Source organism: Guillardia theta, assembly GCF_000315625.1.
Source record: "Guillardia theta CCMP2712 unplaced genomic scaffold GUITHscaffold_33, whole genome shotgun sequence".
Classification (NCBI taxonomy): Eukaryota; class Cryptophyceae; order Pyrenomonadales; family Geminigeraceae; genus Guillardia; species Guillardia theta.
Window position 1 is genome coordinate 140,424 of NW_005434641.1, and position 16,122 is coordinate 156,545.

General features: G+C 54.1%; 6 protein-coding genes across 6 annotated transcripts; 3 read left to right on the forward strand and 3 right to left on the reverse strand.

Moving 5' to 3' along the window:
* Positions 1-341: 341 nt before the first annotated feature.
* Positions 342-1,238, forward strand: GUITHDRAFT_108233 (hypothetical protein; the record flags this gene model as incomplete). The annotated part of the gene is made up of 1 exon (XM_005832703.1): positions 342-1,238. The coding sequence occupies one exon, from the start codon at positions 342-344 to the stop codon at positions 1,236-1,238; it is 897 nt and encodes a 298-aa protein (XP_005832760.1).
* A 160-nt stretch (positions 1,239-1,398) lies between these two features.
* GUITHDRAFT_108234 (hypothetical protein) lies at positions 1,399-4,116 on the reverse strand (the record flags this gene model as incomplete). Its single annotated transcript, XM_005832704.1, has 11 exons — positions 1,399-1,416; positions 1,489-1,542; positions 1,588-1,684; positions 1,733-1,776; positions 1,834-1,883; positions 1,934-1,982; positions 2,035-2,119; positions 2,177-2,404; positions 2,621-2,665; positions 2,788-2,949; positions 3,704-4,116. 11 exons carry the CDS (start codon positions 4,114-4,116, stop codon positions 1,399-1,401), a joined length of 1,245 nt encoding a protein of 414 aa, XP_005832761.1.
* Positions 4,117-4,766: 650 nt separating this feature from the next.
* GUITHDRAFT_138649 (hypothetical protein) lies at positions 4,767-10,715 on the reverse strand (the record flags this gene model as incomplete). Its single annotated transcript, XM_005832705.1, has 18 exons — positions 4,767-5,880; positions 6,114-6,178; positions 6,762-6,802; positions 6,910-6,967; positions 7,014-7,109; positions 7,342-7,386; positions 7,833-7,850; positions 8,010-8,424; positions 8,472-8,902; positions 8,958-9,131; positions 9,155-9,215; positions 9,328-9,594; positions 9,828-9,907; positions 9,960-10,046; positions 10,104-10,159; positions 10,212-10,305; positions 10,359-10,410; positions 10,450-10,715. The coding sequence occupies 18 exons, from the start codon at positions 10,713-10,715 to the stop codon at positions 4,767-4,769; spliced, it is 3,420 nt and encodes a 1,139-aa protein (XP_005832762.1).
* A 1,555-nt stretch (positions 10,716-12,270) lies between these two features.
* Positions 12,271-13,092, forward strand: GUITHDRAFT_152565 (hypothetical protein; the record flags this gene model as incomplete). Its single annotated transcript, XM_005832706.1, has 1 exon — positions 12,271-13,092. A coding segment is annotated over exon 1 (727 nt), but the record flags the coding sequence as incomplete, so codon positions are not given.
* A 60-nt stretch (positions 13,093-13,152) lies between these two features.
* GUITHDRAFT_152566 (hypothetical protein) lies at positions 13,153-14,305 on the forward strand. The gene is made up of 4 exons (XM_005832707.1): positions 13,153-13,300; positions 13,351-13,633; positions 13,684-13,724; positions 13,961-14,305. The coding sequence occupies exons 1-4, from the start codon at positions 13,245-13,247 to the stop codon at positions 14,163-14,165; spliced, it is 585 nt and encodes a 194-aa protein (XP_005832764.1). The 5' UTR covers positions 13,153-13,244; the 3' UTR covers positions 14,166-14,305.
* Positions 14,306-14,308: 3 nt separating this feature from the next.
* GUITHDRAFT_108238 (hypothetical protein) lies at positions 14,309-15,703 on the reverse strand (the record flags this gene model as incomplete). The annotated part of the gene is made up of 7 exons (XM_005832708.1): positions 14,309-14,377; positions 14,431-14,493; positions 14,540-14,731; positions 14,855-15,021; positions 15,164-15,188; positions 15,238-15,283; positions 15,330-15,703. 7 exons carry the CDS (start codon positions 15,701-15,703, stop codon positions 14,309-14,311), a joined length of 936 nt encoding a protein of 311 aa, XP_005832765.1.
* Between the last annotated feature and the right edge of the window lie 419 nt (positions 15,704-16,122).

Sequence of the window (16,122 nt, forward strand, 5' to 3'; positions counted from 1 at the left end):
ATCACTGAGGTGGGTACTCTATGAGGTCGGTTGAGCATTGCGACGAAGTGCAACGGGCCAGAGGAGTGCGACTGAAGGGGGACTGAGGAGGAGAAAGAACGAGAGAGCAAGAGAGTTGAGAGGAGAAAGATTGGGGTCATCGGAAGAACGGACTGAGAGACCGTACTGCGATGCTTGATGGATACAGACAACATACACACTCTTCAAGTGCAGCACATTGGAGTGTACATCTATTGGCAGGTGTGCGAAGTGAGAGTTGAATGTGACCGACCAAGGATCTGTTTGAACTTGACAAAGCAAAAAAGTGCCTTGATTGACTCCTATAACATACCGTAGACGGCATGTTCCCTGACAGAAGCAAGTCCGCAAGGGTGAACCCACCCAACAGAAGGCAGGTTCCGAGATGGCTGCCTGCTTCATACACCAGACACGTCTTCTTGAAGAACCATCCAGTCGAGAAAACAGACGCACCTGGTCCTGGAACATATGATATCTTGACTGTAAAACGGAGCCCTGCTGATTTCCGGCAACGAAAACCGATCGAGAAGAGTAGGAGCGTCGATGTGCTGAGCAAGCTGCCATTTCGAAGGACAAAGAAGCTGCACGCAAAGAAAGATAGGAAGAAGCACAACCATGGAGATGCCGTCAAAATGCCAAAGCTCAAGATGGAAGCCATTCGGAAGCTCAGGACATGGGATTTCTTTCTTGACGAATGTGCCGACGTGATCAGCATGCTGAACACACTGCGAGAAGAGAATAAGGATGACATCAATTATGTGAAGAGACTTCAACTGAATGCAGTCGCGAGAGGCTCAACGAGAGCTGCTCAATCTTGGCGGCCAAGATCATATTGCACTTTGAATGATCTCGGGGACATAGATACCGTGACGAACCGACAAAAACTCCTTGACTCCCTTGATCAGACCAGCAGATCTGTCGTCAACAATTTGTTTGTGAATGCCGACCCAGCATTCAAGCTGCTAGGTATACACGATGACTGCAATGAGCTTCAGTTCGCAGACAGCATGCTCAGCGTGCAGGTCAACTTTGATCCAGCAGAATTGTTGCTACCACAGTCAGTGAGGAGTAGGACTCAAAATCTAGAGAGCGTGGAGGAGACGGAAGTCCAGCCCGGTCGGAAGTCAACCGGTCGCCCTGTGGCAAAGGATCGTCAGCCGCATGATTATCTTGAGATGGATGAAATAGTTGAACGGTTTGCAGGCCATAGTATCCGGTGACAGAGGAATAGAGGCAAGCGTTTCGACATTGCAAGGGATCTTTGAAATGCTTTGGTGCTGCTCCGTGAAGGTTGCAGAATGATTCGTTTTCTTTCAAAGTACCATTTAAAGTTATATTGACACACCCACTGATTGTTATACATAGCAACACTCGATGCAGCTATCCAGGGCTCTGACCCTGAGCCAACCATGTCATGTCGAAGGAATCGGAATCAGAGAGGATGGGTCACCTCCTGGATGAGCTCAATACCTGCTGCCGGACCCAAACATTCCTCTCTTCATCGTATCTTTCCAGCACAAGAGCCTTGAAGCAGATGCTCACAACCTAGTCAAGCTGACAGCAAGATACCTTCTTTCCGACAGGAAAATCTTGGCAAGGCGGCTCAAGCTCCTGGAGTTTTCGCTCGCCATCCTCTTGGTGCGGTAGTGTCCATCGTTGTGCAATTCTTCTCGTCTCTCATGAGAGGAGCAACAACACGTTTACATTCCCTCACCTTCCACAAAAGCTGTTCTTCCCTGTTATCGACTCCAGACCTACCTGTTCTCAAACTCTCACACAACCCTTGTGACCTTCCAAGTTCGAGAGACTTGTTACCGGCTGCTGTACAGCAGAGGACGACTTCATGGGACTGAAGTAGCCCAGACCTGCAATGAACCGAGATTATGACATGGAAGGGAGGTGCTGCACGAGGCACCAGCATAAACTGACGGCTCCATGTTAGAGCAATTATCGCCATCGGGTTCCTGTAGATGAAAATGAGATGAAACCAGATAGTCCTCAAAGAAAGGTGTCTACCTCATGGTAGGCGTCTTGAATCAAGAAAAACCCTGAGTCATCCTGTCCGTTCCAGCTCACGTATGGAGACGATGCTCCTGAAAGCCTGCAAGCACTTCGATCAGCCAGAATGAAATGTGCCGTCGTTGTTGGGTGAGGATACATGACACTTCTCCATTCTTCATCTTCCAAGGGTAATCTCCACATTCCTGCACTGCAACCAGTCATTGCAAGGCAGCACAACGAGCTCAAGAATCTCTCATTCGATGTCACAATGGCAACGAGGCGATTGAGGAACGACTCAGCGTAATGATACTCGTCGCAATCTTCCTGAGCCTGCGCGTCCACCTTGCTCATCTGAGCCTTCTCCTCTTCCTCTACCAGAGCCTGCCTGATGGCGACTCAGCACATCACCCTCATCAGCATGAAGCCTATCAGCCTCACTCCCAGCCTCGAAACCCTCGCTCTTCCGTCTCTCATGGTTTTGACTTCGGATCCCCCGGACCGTCATCGGAATCGCAAAAAAAAAGTAACTGACCGGACCCGGGGCCGGCGAGGCCCTGGCCGCCCGGCCCGGGAACTTGGCGTGTAGACTACTCAGTGGTACCGTGTAGTAGTCCTTCCGAAGTTCCAGGAGGAAATCAGTCCTTTACTTTAAATCAGTAATCAGCATCAGCACGTCCCGCCAAAGGCCTTTCTTCCCATCATCGCCAGCACTGATGGACTCTTGCTGGATGATGCCTTGCGCTTTCGGAAGTTCTGTGGAAGGCTGACCGCTGGGGGATCGCTCGGCGAACAGGGAAACGGCAGCGCTGGCTGGCCTCTCGGCCTCGTCCTTCGCTGCCATCATCGCGGGTGCATTCCGGTGTGCGTCTCATTCCTTCGGCGGCGGCCCCAGCGACATCGCCGCGACATGGCGGGGGGCCCGGAATGGTCCTGCGTGCAGTCAAGTGAAGGTCAGTATCAGTTAAGTCTGGGGGACAGCAGTTGGCAGGATTGCGTTTGGTTCTCGCTGTCTTCTCTCTTCTCGCCGTTTGGCCTGTGCGGCGACAGTGGTCAAGCCTCCTCGACTCTCCTCATTGTCCTCGTACTGATCTTAAACTTAACTTTGAGTAAAAAGCATGATACTATTCAATTTCAATCCTGACTTGCGATCTAGTCATGCTGCACCACTAAGGTCAGCAACCTAACAAGTGTCTTCCTTTGGTCAGGATATCCATGGCGGCCTCTCCTCCTCTACCCCCGGACTCACTGGCATGAGAGCATCGGATACCGTCATCACATGGGATCATCGTCACCCTCCTGGCGTCAAGCTCGTTTATTACATGCCCGCTACCTCCATCTCTCCCTCCGCATCGCCTGTCTAGGTCTGCACGCCTGCCCGGGTCCTTGCACGACCAACGCGGTCGGGCGGGTGGAGACGTCGACAAGTGGGAGGCTCGCGGAGGCTCCGCCTGAGGGAGAGGAGGAGGAGGACGGGTGGTAGGCGCCCGGCGACGCCCGGGGTCTCCTGCAGGGAGGCAGATGCGAGCTGCTGCAGGGCTGCGGAGACGTCCTCGCGGTGTGTATGGATGGGGTTAGAGGGGCGGGTGGTAAGTATTGGCTGTGGGGCTTGTGGACGGGTGTTGGGTGGGAGTGGAGCGGAGAAGGCTGCAGGGGAGGAAGACGCTAGGGCGAGGGAAGGGCCCACCTGCTGTCCTGCCAGCAGATGCGCTCTAGCCGGAGGATCGGAGCGTGCAGCCTGCGGACCGCGGAGACCATCTCCTCGTCGCACCTCAGGAGGCCCTCCTCCTCCAGGTCGAAGAGAAAGTCGATGATCTCCCCCAGGCGGGCGTAGACAGAGTGAGGAGCAGACCAGCTGTGCTTTCGCTCGCTATGCACGATGTCGTGCTTGTGTCTCAGCACGAACTTGCGTAGCTCCTGCACCATCGCCAGCAGGGACGGGCGCTGGAGGGACAAGTAATGCTGGAGAGTCGGCATGTTGTCCGACCTCTGGGGGTGCGGCAGGGATCGCCAGTCCTCGTACGCGTCCATGAGGGTACCCCAAGGAGTATAGAGGGCGTCAAACAGGGAAGGCATCAGATCGCTGATGTAGGAGGGCATGGCGTAGCGGCTCCCCTCCCCTCCCCTTTCCCTTATGAAGCCTTTCCGTCGTCCCCTGGTCGTGTTTGTGGGAAGCGGGGCGGGGTGGGGATATCCAGAAGGTGGGTGGAGGAAGGTCAGAAAGAGGGTCAAGCCAGGGACCGACACGGGGTGGGAGCTCTAGGGGGTGGGGCAGGACTTGTGGGGTGGTGGTAGGGAAGGTTTGTGGGATTGAGGGAGCATCCTTGGCGACGAGGAAACGTAGCGAGGAGCGAGGAGCGAGGAGCGAGGAGCGAGGAGCGAGGAGAGACTAGCAGGGAGAGTACAGCCAGACGACAGCAGCCAGGAGGGGTCAGCAGGAGGATGGGAGCAGGGAGCAGGGATATGGGAGGAGGGAGCAGGGAGCAGGAAGCAGGGAGGAGGGAGCAGGGAGCAGGGAATAGAAGCAAGGAGGGGGGAGCCAAAAGGGGAGCCAGCAAATGGCAGCAGGGTGATGGTAGCAGCAACAAGCCAGCAGCCAGCACGGAGATGGCAGCAGCAACGAGGGAGGACCCTGCAGCAGGCAGAACCCATCAGATACCAGGCAGCCCGCAGCCAGGAGAGACAGGTCAGCGTGTCCCTGGCCATCTCATCCCATGGCTCTTCCATATCCCAAGACAAGCTGCAGATCTTTATTCGACATCAACACAAGCCCCTGCTTTGAAGTTGTTCATGCAGCAGTGAGGGATCAGGACAGAGGCGATCATGGCCACAGCGTCGACAGGCAGCCTCTTGGTCTTGCGCAGCATGTCGATGGCCTGAGCGTAGCGCTTGAGGGTCTCGTCGTTGTCGAGCTTGATGTACCGCAAGGTCAGAGACGCGTTGCTCTGCTCGTCGTAGAACGTGAAGGAGATCTGGAGGTTCCACCGGGAGCCCCACAGGTCCTCATTCCCTCGGATGTCCCGCCTGAGCTCTTGCATGCAGACCTGGGCCATGTCGACCGTGCTGCTGGCATAGCGCGAGATGCGCGTCTGCGTGGAGATGTAATCGTCAAGCTCCGCGCTGTACTCCGCGCTCTGGAACAAGCGCCTGACGGCTCCCTGCTTCCGCCGCAGCTTCATCACCTCGTCGTGGAGCTGTGCCGTGCGCTGGTCACCTGGAGTCATCAGGTAGGTGAAGCCAAGGCAGGGCTCATGGTCATGCTGCTTGCTCTCGAGCACTAGACGCACCTCCCCCGAGACTCTCAGGACGTGCTTGCGGAGGTAGCTCAGCATGATCCCCATGCCCTTGCTGTAGAAGGTCGGCGTCCTCTTGCAGAGGCTGCACAGCCAGGAGAGGTGCTCACGAGAGGATGTGTAGTGCAATAGCAAGGTCATGCCGCTCGTGCAGACTCTCGACCAGGAGGCCCACGACGCCCTGAGCTGATCCTCCGATGTCACGCAGGAGGCAGCAGCCAGGCCGTACAGACGGACGATGATCTCATGACTGAACTCAAGGGAGGAGGCGAGCAGGCCTGCTTCCTGGATCATGTCCGGGTCTTTGATGCCCAAGTCCTCCCTACCCTGAGCCTGCCGACAAAACCTGCTGAGCTTCTCCATCACCCCTTGCGTCTGCTGCATCAGCAGCCCATAGTTGGCAGGGCTGAACAACCTGCGGATCTCCCCCGAGCTCGTGGCAAAGGCCTGCATGGCCGTCGACGTTGCATGCCAGTCCATGACTAGAGCTTCTTGCAAGAGTCTGTCTACGATCGTCTGATAAGTGTCCATTTCCTTCCCCCATCCCCGCATCGCTCTTTTGGCTGCCTCCCTGCCATGGTCTGTCTGGGCGGTCGGGCCACCACCCCTGTTTACCTGCGTCTGCTGCACCGGTTGGTGAGGGGAGAAGTTTGTGGGATGGGAGAGAAGGGGTGGGGTGGGAGAGGACGGTACGAGGCGACAGGGTGAGGTGATAGCACACAGGGGGTGCAGGAGGGTGGGGGTGGGAGGAGTCAGCGTAGGGTACTTCGCGACGTTTTGCGGGAATGCGCTCGTGCGGCTCACGTGTGAGGAGGGAGGGAGGGAGGGAGGGAGATGAGCAAGATGATGCGAGCGATGGAGATACAGAGCTGACGACAGACAGCACAGAAGACGAAGCGGGACGGGAGGAGGAAGGCAAGGCAGGGGGTACTTGCAGATCAGAAGCAAGGAAACGAGCTATGCGCGGAGACGACACCGGGATAGCAAAGCCAAGACGAGGAGAGATAGAGAGGGAGGGATAGAGAGGAGAGATTGCTCTCTCAAGACCTCACGGCGCACAGACATCGCGCAGACCTGTGTACGCGCACGGTCATCACGCGACGATATGGCAAGACGATCCTTGAAGCATCTCACTTGAAGCACCCGGATAAACAATAGAGATAGTCTGCTGAGCTGTCGATGGGCAATCACGTGCCGTCAGGTCGTCGGGTCTGCAAGCACAGCCATGCTGAGATGAGGCGGTTCTATTCCATCCATCCCAGTCGACACGACAAGGTCTCGCAGCACGGTTCGCGTACACAGCGCGAGGGCCCGAAAGAGCATCAAGCTCTATATGACACGATCATTGCAGGTGCATGACTGGCTGCGGAGCGTGTCGAGGACATCAGGCGCTGCCGGCAATGCTGCAAGTCCGTGCTTGCTTGCGCGGGTTTACTTCTCCCCCGCTCTCACTCGGCTCAGTGCCAACGACGCTGTCTTGGAGGCAAAGAAACCTGAACCCTCCCGTCAGGGCTACAGGAACCGTGAGGGCGCAACGACATGCAGTGACAGACATGCACTGACGCACATGCGCGCAATGGCAGCAGAAAATTCCACTCACCTTCTACCTTGCTCACTGCCTCGACCGTTCGGCCTTTGTCTACGAGGGAGGATGCAGCCTGCGGTAGATCGATCAACCCGGCACCATCCTCCAGCTGCCTCTACCTCGAGCGTCGCCAAGAGCTTGCTCAACAGCGGCAGGTTGTCGAGGTGCTTGAACACGACTAGCTCGATGACGAGGAGAGGGAGGTGGCAGGCTACCTGTAGGCAGATTAAGGGGAGAGTAAGAGGAGGGAGACTGATCTTGAAAGCCAACACGGGGGAGAGGAGAAGGGAAGGTTGAAAGAGAGAAACGAGGCGCAACAAGTCGAGAAGGGAATGCGAACTCTCGGGCCGCTGATTCGTGCTCGCGTGCTCAGCTCCTCCCGTCTCTTGACTGGTTTCCCTGTCTTGATGGGGAGGACAGAAGTTTGTTGGACAGAAGTTTGTTCACCGTGATGAGGTCGGAGATGAGCAGGGTCGAAGCAAGTTGCCTCCTCTGCAAATCTCGTATCATGCCGACATTCAGGGACGCATGCCGTGCTTGCCTCTGCGGTTCGCGCGCTCCTGTTGATGAGGCTCTTGGTCATGGCAGACACCCGCGAGCTGATGGCTGAGGTGGTCCGCGCAGCAACCTTGCAGCATGCTCTGGTATCATCCTCAGTGATCTTGGTTGTTGCGGAGGGGGAAATGATGGAGAGAAAAGGAGGGGACGGGACGGGACGGGACAGAACAGGGCAGGGCAGGGCAGGGCAGGGCAGGGCAGGGCAGGGCAGCGACTGTCAGATATCGTGCGATTGTGGGCAGAAGTGCATCAAGAGTTGAAATAGGAGACGCTCCTCACCTCATACAGTCTACGTGAGGGACCTCACACCCTAGCTCCTCCTCCTGCGGCTGGTGGCTCTCCCCCCGTCCCCTGACCCCACACGTTCTCTGCCAACTCACTCGGATGATTTCTTCGAGCTGATAGAAACGTCAGCTGAACATAGTCCCTCGGTTCGTTCCCTTGCCAGCTCCTCCCGCTCCCCGCTCCCCGCTCCCTCCCCCCTCCCTTCCAGGTTTAATCCATCGTCGCTCCTCCTTTCACCTCGCCTCGAACAAACTTCTCTCCTCTGTACTCACCTTTTCTTCCGCTGCTAAAGAACATTTCCCAGCACCTCCTTGCAGCAAGGAACAAGAAACTCGTGTGCCTAACAAACAAGCATCAAACTCCACTCCTCTCCTCGCTCTCCTCTTCCACTGTTCATCACCAAGAGCAATCGTTGCTTCCTGGTAAGCTTCTCTCATCCTCAACGGTCCGTTGCGCCAGGCAATATCAACCTTCGACTTCTTCTCCTGAAATCTGACCTCTCCTTGTTCTCGGTGAACAATCTTCACCCACGTCAACTGCTCTTCTACACGTCTCTCGGGGCTCATAACCTCGCCCGCTGCCGCCACACTGAACTTCTCCTCCTCCTCCTCCTCCTCCTCCTCTGTTTCCAAATCTACAGACAGCTGGTCTAAATGAGCCTTGAGCTGCCGTATGCTCTCCCGGTACCTGGATGAGCAGTGAGTGGGGGCACGCCCTCCTGATTCGAGGATCACTGCTCGATGTTCTCTCGAAGCTTCTTCAGGGGATGAAACAGATAGTCGTACTCATGGAAGAAAGAGGAGGAGGAGGCAACGAGCTCAGCGATCCCGGTCGGGACCTGCAGCTGTTTCCTGTTGTCCCTTGACGATGCTCCTTCATGAAGAGAAAGAGAGGAGAGGTGAATTCCTAGGTGGATCAGAGCAGTGCAGACAGCCTCGAGGACCGAGACAGATCTGCCGCTGCCTCCTGCTCCTGCTCCTGCCCCTGCTCCTGCCCCTGCCCCTGCTCCTGCCGCTGCCCCTGCTGCTCCTTCCCCATCCCCTTCTCCCCCTTCTGGCACGTAGCTGGGGTTCATAGCCATCTGGAGCTCAGAAGGTGAAATCTCAAAGTCGCCGTGCGCAACGCGGGCCCTCAAAGCCGGCCCGTCTTCAAGGAGGAAGAAATCCTGAGGCAAAGTTGCAGACTGAGTCAGATGTGGAGCAGCGCAAGAGACCAACAACCTGCAGGAAGGCAAAGGCACCGAAGCCCATCCAGGAGAGCAGCTCGTTGTTGCTCGCTGCTTGCTCCCCCTGCTGCATCTGGTCGTCTTGCCCTTCTGTTGTCACTTTCTTCTGCCTGCTCCTGAGTAAGTCCCGATGGAGCGACGGAGCGAGCAGCAGCTGGTGCTTGTCCATCTGCCCCGTCTATCATGCTTCACCGGATCAGCGCGTCCAATCATCACCTGCCCATAGCCGTCCAGTGTCGAGAAGTATTGCCCGCTAGAGGACAAGGCAGTGAAATTCGAGGAGGAACAAGTCGCAAGAGGAGCTTGGAATCGAGGAGCAAGGGAGGATCGGGGTAAACAAGGAGGAAAACATCAACAATGCTAACCAGTTGGCTGTCAGAACATCTTCGACCTTGTTGATCTTAGCAAAGGTATGTCTTAATGACATCTCAAGGACAGGGATGTAGATGGACTGATAGACAGGAAGGAACGTTAGATACTGTCGGCAAAAATATGATGTCGGAACCAAGAAATGATGGTAATTTCCTTGGCAATAGTGATCGATCGCCCATACGGTCGCGTCTTGACATGCAGGAGGGAAGAAATCGCAACATTGTATGAAAGATCGAAACATCTCTGACTTGAAACTCAACCTTAAATTACGAAAGAGTGAGTCTTCATTCGAAGGACAAGACGATGAAGATGAAGATGAAGATGATGATGATGATGAAGATGATGATGATGATGATGATGAGGAGGAGGAGGAGGAGGATGGTGTCGGTAGTGGTGGTGGTGGTGGTGGTGGTGGTAATGATGATGATGATGATGATGATGATGATGATGGTCGTCATTATCGTGATCAGCAACAACACTTGTCTCTCCTCACCTTAGCTCATCCGTGCATGGAGGGATGTGCCTGACAATGACATCGTACCTTTCTACCTCGAAGAATGGTCTCTGAGGTGCCTGAGGACTTCATCAGCTGCCCTTCCTCTACTCATGCTGCTGCTGCTGCTACTTGCGGAAGTGAGATGGTGAGGAGAAGGAGGAGGCAGGAATACTCCGCAGGAAAGTCTGCTGGGCAAAGGAAGCCATGCCAGAGGAGCTGGAGGAGGTCAAGTGTCAGCGGGAAGTCATCAGTCGTAGCAGAAGAGCCCCTCACATTCCGAAGGTTCAAACATTTTGGATGAAACAACATACTCATCCAATCTGCTGCTCCTGCTCCGCAAACACTCTTCATCTCCCCCCGAGTTTACGGGCGAGAGCTCACCGGTAGGAAGCGCCGCCTTCATCACAGGATGCTGCAGAAGATCTCGTAGCAATGCTGGGGGATTTTCTTTCACCGCGCCCTCCAACTCTGAGCCCTGCTAATGCAAATCATTTATCCCCCGCTTGTACTTCTTTGACTGCTTCTCACTCTGACAGAGAGAGCGTGGTAGAAGATGTCGAACAAGATCCTTTCAAGGAAGCTGCATAGAAAGAGAGCTGACGTAAAGAATATTCTCGACCTCTCCTCCTCCTTCACAGGGTTTCCAGCGCAGCTCTTGTCCGAGCTTTCCATAACATGGAGGTGTTGGAGAAGAACGACTTTCAATGAGCGCGCATGCGATCTGTTGCTGCAGACTTCGTCAGCTTTCTGCTCTAGCAGAGCTCGAGCCTGTCCCGAGAGCAAGTATGCCCAGCAAGAGCGAGCAACACTCTTCAGGTAACTCGAAGACTTGAGGTACACCTCACAATCGCACCCGTCGATGCTGATGGGTGCAGCACAAGTCATGGGAGGCAGCCCCGAGCAAGAAATGTCTCACCGCTCGGAGGATGAGGTTGGTCTGTTGAAAAGCTCCCATGCAAACGTCCCTTGATCGTTGTGCACCATATGAATCGCATCAAGCTCATCACTCCGGCTGATCATCAACAACTTTCGTACAGGTCCCGAGAGAAAACTTCGCTTCCCTTGGGTAGGAACATCGCGATGATCCATTTTGTTTTGTTGTAGAACACTGATAACAAGGAGGGGGTATGTGACAAGCAAGGCTGGCAGGAGCACTATCTTTCCTCTCATCAAAGGAAGCAAGCCATCGGGTAGTTCGTTCAAGAAATGAAAGGCTTACAAGAAGTGAGGATAGTTGGAGCAATCTCTCCCTTACAGCTTCAAGTGTCTGATCCAGCCATGTTTGAATGAGTCAACAGCAATCTGAAGCTCTTCGTCCTCATCTTTCACCATTCACGACTAGTCCTTGATCGCATTTTTCGCTTTGACCATTGTTTTGACCACACCATACGAGTCTGAGTTCGGCCGTCCGGCGGGTCCGGGACGTGCCGGGCCTGCCCGGCCCAAAAGATTGTTGAGTAAATATTTATATATAGTTTTAGCTAGGTCACTTTGTCAGATTCAAGGTACTGTATCGTCTTACTAATTTTTATTTTGAGTGTAAAGTGATACCTGGTACTGTTTTCCCCTCAAGTACGTCGTACGGGAGTGTCTTTTAAAATATCGTCAACAACTATTTTTGTGGTATTGAGGGCCTTCCATGCCTTGTAGAACCAGCTCAACTCCAATTATTTGTTTTTAAAAATACTACGACAATCCCCAGTAGTAGAGTGGAAGGATTCCGCTGTTTTACACGGTGGAATCATAGGGGATTTCGAATAATGTCAGCTAAAATGCTCTCTAACATTTCAAAATTAATTTGAGAATGGAGGCAAATTATAAACAATTGAGTTCATTTTAACAAATTAACCTTTGCACTCAAAACCGTCGCCATGCTACCTCCCCAAGTGGCATAGTGTCATCCTCCTCCTCCTCTCCTCTCCTCGCTCTCCCCCACTCTTTGTCCTTCCCTTCCCCTCTCTCCCGCCGCTCCGCTGTCTTCTACCTTCATCGCCATCCTCTGTTCGTCCCCATCCTGCTCACTTCCCACTCTCCTCCTTCGAATAGCCCGCCCACTGTCCCCCGCTCGCCAGCCCTTCACCTCCTTTCCCACTTGTGTTCGTCTCCTCTTCCCACTTCACTTCACCCACTCAAGGAGAAGATGATAGTCTCATCAAAACATGGTTCCTCATTGTTTCATGGCAACATCGCTCTGCTATTCTGTTGTTGAATTATGCCTGTCGCTCTTTGTTCTCCCTGGCACCTGCAACTGCATTCTTTTGGAGTCTTGCCCCTCCTTGCTTATGTTTGCCTCCCGTTATTTTGGCCAAATGGTATCAACCCCTCACAATTCCATACCTCCCAATCCGCAGATCTTTAGGTTCCTGTTTCGGGATATGTTTCTCACCGCTACTGCCAGTTTGATTTTGAGATAAAACCCATTGACGCTGCCTTGTTGTGCAGGTTTCAATCCATCACTCACCTTGGCTTTATGTGATGAGTGACCTACCGCCGTTGGGCAACCCTGTAAGAATGGACTCAGCCCATGTATTGCAGCAGCTCGAGGCTCTGAAAGAACATCTGCTGAATCAAAATCCTGATCTGAGGGTTGGTTCCATGAGCGAGATGGACCACAGAGCTGGAGGTGAGGAGGGATCGACTGCCAACAGGGACCAGACGACAGGAACAGCGGGGGGGCAGGAGCAGAGCTCCATGATGGTGATAAGTGAAGACAAGCTCAGGCTGCTCATACAGGAATATGTCGAAGCTCGTCTGAAGGAGAGAGAAGATTGTGATGGCGAGAACTACAAGGCACGAAACAGTGAAATCTCCTCCGGCCATGATTTTGCTGAGATGACCTCCATGTCGACCGAGAGCGCTGAGTCTCATGCTACTGTGCAAGCTGACAGGGCGCACAGTCCAGACCCAGACCGGAGGCCCCGACTCGGCCCCATCCATGTGCGCGCTCATCGAGAGAAGACTATGTTCGACCCCGAGCTCGCCATGAGCCCCAGCCCCGGATACCGTCCGAGCACGTTCCGTGTTCCCACGATGAAGCATGACCACTTCGTGGTTGACAGCACTAGCTCCAGGCCCTCGAACCCGAACCGAGTGTACCCAGATGCCCTGACCGAGGTAGACCAGAATAAGGTGGAGGAGAGCGGATGCTGTGAGGTCGAAAACGTGTCGACGCAGGATCTTGACGAGGGTTGCATGTGGGTGACAACCGCACAGAACGCGTACGGCGCGTTCATTCACGTGGGGCTGCAGTCAGGGTTGAAGTCAGCCTTGTGGAAATGTGGATTTCTCGTCGCAGTCTCTGCACTGATCCAGTCCATCTTCGCTGCCGAGCTCATCGAGAACCACCTGCCCTCCTTTGACCTGGAAGGGCACAACATCTGCGAGATCCCAGTGAAGCTGCAGTTTGCTGCGACTATGATCTTCCTGACCCTCATGTTCAACAACATCGCGGGTATGAGCATGGCGGCAAGGTTGGTTGAGCCTCTTCCCGTGCGAGAGCTTCCCTGACGATTTTTTTAAGGATTTGCCTCACTTGCACTCATCACAAGCTTGGCGATGGCGATTTCGTGGGGGAGCTGGTAAAGGAAGTTTCAGACACAGAGGAAGCGCGAAGTTTGAATGTCTCCATGGTCAAGAGAGTCATCATCCTGATCTGCGCTGTCCTGACCGAGGTCTGCACTTGGTACGGCATCCTCATGGCCGGGGTTCTCTTCATCTTCACCTCCCCTACCGTGGACCTGGTCATCCGCTCCACTGTCGCCGTCATGTTCGTCCTCAACGTCGACGAGATCGTCTTCGAGTCGGTGAGGCCGAACCGAGTTTGATGTTGGTGGGTGCTGAGATGCTCTTGCAGTGCTGCCCAGAAAAGATCAAAGAAGATGTTCAGGAGACCAAGTGAGTACATTCTTTCTCATTACTCTGCTCCTCACCCCCGTCCCCACCTTCTTCCTCCTCATCCTTGTTCCCCTACTTGTTTTTCTCCTCATTCCCCTCATCCCCTTCATAATCTTCCAATGACGTCTCTGGAATCCAAACTCTCCTGTCCCCGTACAATCCTCTTACAGTGCACCCTTCCTCTTCACCATCATCCCCTGCCTCATGCAACAGGTCGGTGACGTTCCTTTCTTCAGGTATCGCGTTCCCAAGATCAACCTCAGCAACAAGACTGAGCAGCTCATGGCCCATCACTTCGGGGTGTACATCTACCTCCCTCTTCTCATATTCATCACAGCTGCAATCATTTTTGGCCTGAGACAGTCTGTACTGAGCTGTGAATGGCCGCCTCCCATGTGGCAGTCTTGCGAAGTCAAGGGCAACTGCAATGTTACAACGTAGGCAGAGAGTCCTTGTGAAAGAGAAGCTTGTTGAGGCTCGCCAATTAACACATGATGTGCAATCGATGACTGAAGTGATGTGCAATAGAAGGCAGGGTTTGCAAATCGGTGAAAGATTAATGAAGGAGTGACTTAAGAAGAGCGCTATTGTAGCTCTTTTTCGAAGATTGTTCTCAAGGCCTCTTTGCCATGATCCTCGATCTCTTCGATGATCTGCAGAGGGGTAAGTCAGTGGAGGAGCAGGATCGAGCTCGACAGCATGAGACCTTGAGTTTGATCTGCACTCGGTCCATTGCATCTTCATCCGGCAAAACTGTCAAGCGAGCCACCTGAGCACCGTTGTGTCATGGCAGAAGGTAGTTTCGCCGGACGAACCGTCTTTCCGGTGAACGTCGCAATGGTGCCGCATGCATCTCTCTGGATCCCCTCCTTCTCAGGGATGCTGAACACCTCTCTCAAACGCTTCGCAGCAACAGACGCAGTGAAGTTGAGCGAGTCCCCTTCATCTCTTGCGCCTTCTACCTCACTTCCACACCATGTGCACTTGAGTTGAGCGAGCAGAGGAATCTGCGAGAAAAGGCAAGATGCTTCACTTTGATAGAGAGACACAGCAAGGAGGACAAGGGGCTGCAGAAGAGGATGCAGAAAGCGACGGGCCGAGGAGGAACTTCAGAGGAAAAAGTCTCTCACATGCAAGGTGCTGGTGATTTGAAGCTGATTTCCTGTTCCAGGACTTGGAAATGATGCCGTCAAATGCAGAGCATAACACTTGGGATAGCTCTGACGTATCTTGATAATACTCTCCTTGCTCTCTCCTGGCATCAAGTCGAAGGCCGTCGAACTCCATGTACCCACATCTGTGAAGGCGAGCAGAAACTCTCAGAGGAAATAGATTGTAGCGAGAAAGGAGGCAGAGCAGGAGCAGGAGCAGGAGCAGGAGCAGGAGCAGGAGCAGGAGCAGGAGCAGAGAGGTGAAATCCCGACGAGGACTGGACTTACCTTCTTTCCACTCCAACGCAGTTGCCTGGTTAGATTACGGTTAGCGGATCCCGAACGAAAGGCACTGGATCGACCTCAGTCTTATTCTCTTCATGTTTATCGTTATCCATGACTTTCCTCCTATCCAACACGTGAGGAGGAGGTTGAAATCAGCCGATACCAGCACCTCTTGTTAGCTTGGTCGGTCACCAGAGGTCCATACTCATACGAGGAGACAGAGGCGTCTATCCTCTCACTCTTACTCTCACTCTCACTCTCACTCTTGTCATGAAGGGTGAGTGAAAATGTGACGTTCTTGATCGGAAACTTGATCTTGTCCTCTGCTACTACCCTCACCCTCGTCCCTTCCTCTCCGCATCCGGCACTTTCCAACCTCAAGGCCAGCCCGCTTGTCATGTAGAACTCCATGCACTCGTTCATGCTCTGCATGATGGAGAGGTTCTGCTTCAGTGTGTCCGTCAACTTCCCATAAGCCTCCCCCATGCTCGCTTGCAACTTTCCCACTGCCATCGAAAGCGCTCCCACCGCATGCCCCGCCATTTCGCCCGTCGACTGACCTCGTCCCCACCCTGACCAACATCTTTATCCATGGCAGTTTGTACGTGTACCGCAGGGCGGGGCAGAAGGATGAAGGGCAGAGAGGGGCAGCAGACAGCGGAGATGAGAGAGAAGATCAGAAGGAGACAGGACTAGAGGTAGAGCTGGAGAGAGCAGAGCAAGAGAGGATCGAGCACAAGAGAGCAGGGGAGGAACTGGAAGGAAACAGGAAACCTTGGGCGAAATCAGGCGACCCAGGGGGCAAACTGGGAGGGTAGCGAGACGATGACGAATACTCTGAAGGCAAATAGATCGAATCTGTCATGAGGAGGGGGGGGGGGGGGGGGAGGGGAGGAGAGTCGGAGGGTAGGAGGAAGGGAAGGAGGAAACGAATTAGGGTAGGGGAGGTACGAGCTAGTAGA

Coding starts and splice junctions, on each gene's coding strand:
- GUITHDRAFT_152566 (XM_005832707.1), top strand. CDS start 13,245: ATGATCTTCCTGACCCTCATGTTCAACAACATCGCGGGTATGAGCATG. Junction 13,301..13,350: donor GGTATGAGCATGGCGGCAAG/GTTGGTTGAGCC, acceptor GATTTTTTTAAG/GATTTGCCTCACTTGCACTC. Junction 13,634..13,683: donor ACGAGATCGTCTTCGAGTCG/GTGAGGCCGAAC, acceptor ATGCTCTTGCAG/TGCTGCCCAGAAAAGATCAA.